This window comes from Frankliniella occidentalis, unplaced genomic scaffold (genome assembly GCF_000697945.3).
Source record: "Frankliniella occidentalis isolate FOCC.00 unplaced genomic scaffold, Focc_3.1 Scaffold5427, whole genome shotgun sequence".
Lineage (NCBI taxonomy): Eukaryota > Metazoa > Arthropoda > Insecta > Thysanoptera > Thripidae > Frankliniella > Frankliniella occidentalis.
This window is the reverse complement of record NW_026272468.1, coordinates 1-3,834: the sequence shown is the minus strand read 5'-3', so window position 1 is coordinate 3,834 and position 3,834 is coordinate 1. Positions and strand designations below refer to the sequence as shown.

General features: G+C 61.5%; 1 protein-coding gene across 1 annotated transcript; it reads left to right on the top strand.

Annotated features, from left to right (window-relative positions):
- The first annotated feature begins 107 nt into the window (after positions 1–107).
- LOC113202800 (uncharacterized) lies at positions 108–3,828 on the top strand. Its single transcript, XM_052277014.1, has 5 exons — positions 108–615; positions 692–1,333; positions 1,743–1,817; positions 1,907–1,958; positions 2,382–3,828. Exons 1-5 carry the CDS (start codon positions 277–279, stop codon positions 3,419–3,421), a joined length of 2,148 nt encoding a protein of 715 aa, XP_052132974.1. The 5' UTR covers positions 108–276; the 3' UTR covers positions 3,422–3,828.
- The last annotated feature ends 6 nt before the right edge of the window (positions 3,829–3,834 follow it).

The window sequence follows — 3,834 nt, the reverse complement described above, 5'->3', positions numbered from 1 at the left end:
CCCTCCCCCCTCGGCGCGACCCCCGACCCGACGGCAGCGATCGTCTATTTATACAAGACTTGCCGGATCAGGTGCATTAACACGCGTTTTCCCTCGTTGTTCCAGATCGAGCGAGCGACTTGACGGAGAGGAGCCCGTGCCGCCAGGTCCGTGAGCCGTGTGCCCTACCCCGCCCGCACCACGTCGCCCAGCTGCAGCCGCAGCCCCTCGCCTGCTGCGCAGCGGGCCGCTAGCACGCCGATCAAGGGCTGCCCGCCGGGCGCGCCAGGCGCCGCCATGGCCAACGCGGGGCAGCAGTACTGCCTGCGATGGAACAACCACCGCTCCAACCTGCTCACCGTGTTCGACCAGCTGCTGCAGTCCGAGGCCTTCACCGACGTGACGCTCGCCTGCGAGGGCGGCGTCTCCATCAAGTGCCACAAGATGGTGCTGGCCGCTTGCTCGGCCTACTTTGCCGCGCTCTTCTCCGAGCTGCCCTGCAAGCACCCCGTGGTCGTGCTCAAGGACGTCAAGTACGCCGACATGAAGGCCATCCTGGAGTACATGTACCGCGGGGAGGTGAATGTCGAGCAGCAGCAGCTCACCGCCCTCATCCGGGTCGCGGAGACGCTCAAGGTAAGTCCGTCGCGAAGCTCAGGAAAACTCTTGTCCTTTTTTCGTTGTCCTCCTCCTAACACCCTCATCCCTGTAGGTGAAGGGCCTTGTTGAAGAGAACGGCCACCACTCATCCGGATGCGCGCCAGAGGACTACAAGCACCACAACAACAACACCATCAGCAACCCCAAGGAGGACCTGGTACCCTCGTCGGCGCCGTCACCGCCCTCGTCCATCACCACCTCGACGGGCCTCGGGCCGTCCAGCCCGCCGCACAGCACCTACAACAAGTACCCCTACAAGTCGCCGTCCTCGGACCGCGAGCGCGAGAGGGACCGCGACCGGGAGAGGGCGCGCCTGCCGCTGCCGCTGTGGGCCATGCCGGGGGTGCCCTTGGCGACCTCGCCGCTGCAGCCGCAATCGTCGCTGCTGGCCGCCGCCTACGAGTCGGGAGACATGTCCCCGCTGCAGCGGAAGAAGCTGTCCTCGCTACTGCTCCACTCGAGGGACACGCCCATCCTGAGGACGGTCCTGGGGCAGGCGCAGGGCTCGGAGGGCGCCGCCGGCAACGTCCCGGGCTCCACGGCCTCGCGGGCGAGCTCTGGCTCGGGCGCAGGTGCGGCGCAGGGGCAGGCGGACTCCTCGCAGCCCGTCTCCCTGGTGTGCCACCCCGACTCCCACGACTCTAGGCCCGGCTCCCATTCCCATTCCAACGGCTTCATGTACGACTTCGAAAAGGTGAGGAAAAAGTCATTCCGATAAGTATTTTTTTGCACTCCCTTTTCGTCTGGGCCCATGAGTAGATTGGGAAAGGGTTTGAATGAGAGCGTGAGCGTTTCCTCTCTTGCCACCCCCCTTCCCGCCCTCCATCCTCCCCCTCCCCGTCGCCTAGCCACTGCATGCAGCTCCTTATCAAAGCCAACGCCTAGGCGGAGGAGGGGACCACGAAACCAAACATTGGCCGTCTGCATCGCGTTCGCTCGCTGCGATTCCAAAAGAACGGGAGCAATCTCTCGTTACGTCATGAGCCTCACCACGTCCGTTTGTTTTCCGTCAAGCGGAGGCTTTCCCGCGCTTGGAACTCTGGGGTGATTGGCTTTCACGAACTATATGAATGAAAAATAACAGGTTCCTCCTTCATTTTCAGGTGAAACAAGAAGGCAACGAAGGCTCTCCCTCACCGTATACCGACATCTCGATGAATGAAGAAGAACTCGAAAAAGTGAGTTAAACTTTCTAATCAATATTGCGACCATATCGCTACTCATCCTTTGAAACGCATAAACTAAACATTCTCTCTCTCTTTTCCAGTCACGAATGATGATTCCTTCCTCATCGCCCCTGAGTGCTGCTGATATGCGCGGTAAGTTCCCAGCAACGCACTCTTTACGATGTTAGAAAATCGAGAATCTCGAGGGCAATTACAGTGAACAGTAGCAGCGCGGGAAGGGGAGGCTCGTCGTCCACCCCTTTCTTTAGTATGTCTCTCCCCCTCCCTTGGCGTCTCATTGTTTGGCGAATCGAAGCAATAATGAGTCGTTAAGAGACCTCCCTGCGATTGATCTCAAACTGCCTGCATATTTTATCCGACCCTTTCGTCATCAGCTCCCCGTCCCCTTTGAAAGAAGTAAGGGACCGCATAGCTGGCACAGCCAAAGCCGAATGCTCTTCGGGGCGTCGAATGGGTTGCCTACCCCGCCGGTCGCAGGCGCCGTGGCTCTCGTGGACTGGTGGCTGGCCGTTTTTAATCGAACTCATCCTTATCATTTCTTTTCCCCCTCCACAGGCGTGTCATCCAACATCGTGCCGTACGTCCAGCAGCAGAAGCCCGAGTGGAAGCGCTACAAGCAGTACACCCGCAACGACATCGAGTGCGCCATCGAGGCGGTGCGCTCCGGCATGTCGGCGCTCAAGGCGGCGCGCAAGTTCGGCGTGCCGTCGCGCACCCTGTACGACAAGGTGAAGAAGCGCGGCATCGTCACCAACCGACCCATCAAGCGCGCTTCCAACGGCGGCAACGGCGCGGCCAGCGGCAGCAACGTCAGCGCCAACGGCAACGGCGAGGCCTCCAACGGCGCGTCCTCAAACGGCGTGGCGTTCCCCTTCGGACTGAGCGGCGCGCCGGTGCAGGGCTGGATGGCGCACAACATGGAGGAGCCTGAGAACAGCAGCATGCCGGCGCAGGGGCTGGTGGAGCACTGGATGGTCAAGGCGGAGATGGAGCGGGACGCGATCGTGGCCATGGCCTCGGCCCAGGCGGCGCACGCGCTCAGCATCAACTCTGCCAGCTCGTCCAGCCCTCCTGAAGACCGGGATCGGGACCGCGACAGGGATCGCTCGCCCGAGGCCAGGTCGCCGTCACCCAGCGCCAAGCCTGCCCCGCGCTACCCTCCGCACCTCGCCGGCGCCCTAGGCCTCGGCCAGCTCGGCCAGCTCGGGCACGCCCTCAGCGCCCTGGGCGCCCAGGTGCCGCCCGCCGCCAGGAGCGAGTCCCCACCGCCGCAGCGCGAGCGCGACGCCTCCTCACCGCCCATGGACGTGGACGGCTACCAGGACCAGGTGGAGGACCTGTCGGTGGCCAGAACCACGTCGTCGTCAGAGGAGATGTCGCCGCCCAGCAGCGCAGCGGCCCACGCCGCCGCCGCACCGCACGCCTCCAGGGTCATCGTGAGCATGCAGGCCGCGCGCCAGGAGGAAGAGCGGGAGCGGGAGCGGGAAAGAGAGAGGGACTTGGATCGCGGACTGGAGATTCGGGGCCCGGCGCCCATCATAGCCATGGATGAGACGCGCGGCAGTCCCATGGAAGTCGGTGGAGAGCGAGACTGAAACCGGGGAAGTACCTCCCTCCCCCGACCCCCGCCCGCGCCCTGAGGCGCGTGGCGATGCAGCCCCAGGACATAAAGTGCAATAGCCTCCCTCCCTCATCTCGGACAGAAGCACTCACGCAACGATAAGACTGAGGACATAATTCAAATCCGCTGTGCTGCCAACTTCGCCTCTAGGGAATTATAACTAATATTACTGTATTCTTATTTTCTAAGAAAAAAAATGTGGGGGTGGTTGGCAGCACGGCAGCTGGCCGGAACAAGACTGAAAGTGCGAACGTCTACATGCGAGTGAGCGAGAGAGAGCGAGTGTGAGTGCGTGTGAAAGTGTGTGATTGAAAATTCAGAGTGAATGTGTGTGTGTGATAAATATGTGTCTTTAAAAAGATGTACATACCTTTATTGTTAGCGTTT

Bases quoted from the DNA above. Each gene is read 5' to 3' on its own strand.
- LOC113202800 (XM_052277014.1), top strand. From the start codon at position 277: ATGGCCAACGCGGGGCAGCAGTACTGCCTGCGATGGAACAACCACCGC. The intron at 1,334-1,742 runs GTGAGGAAAAAG...CTTCATTTTCAG, and splicing joins TCATGTACGACTTCGAAAAG to GTGAAACAAGAAGGCAACGA. The intron at 1,818-1,906 runs GTGAGTTAAACT...TCTCTTTTCCAG, and splicing joins ATGAAGAAGAACTCGAAAAA to TCACGAATGATGATTCCTTC.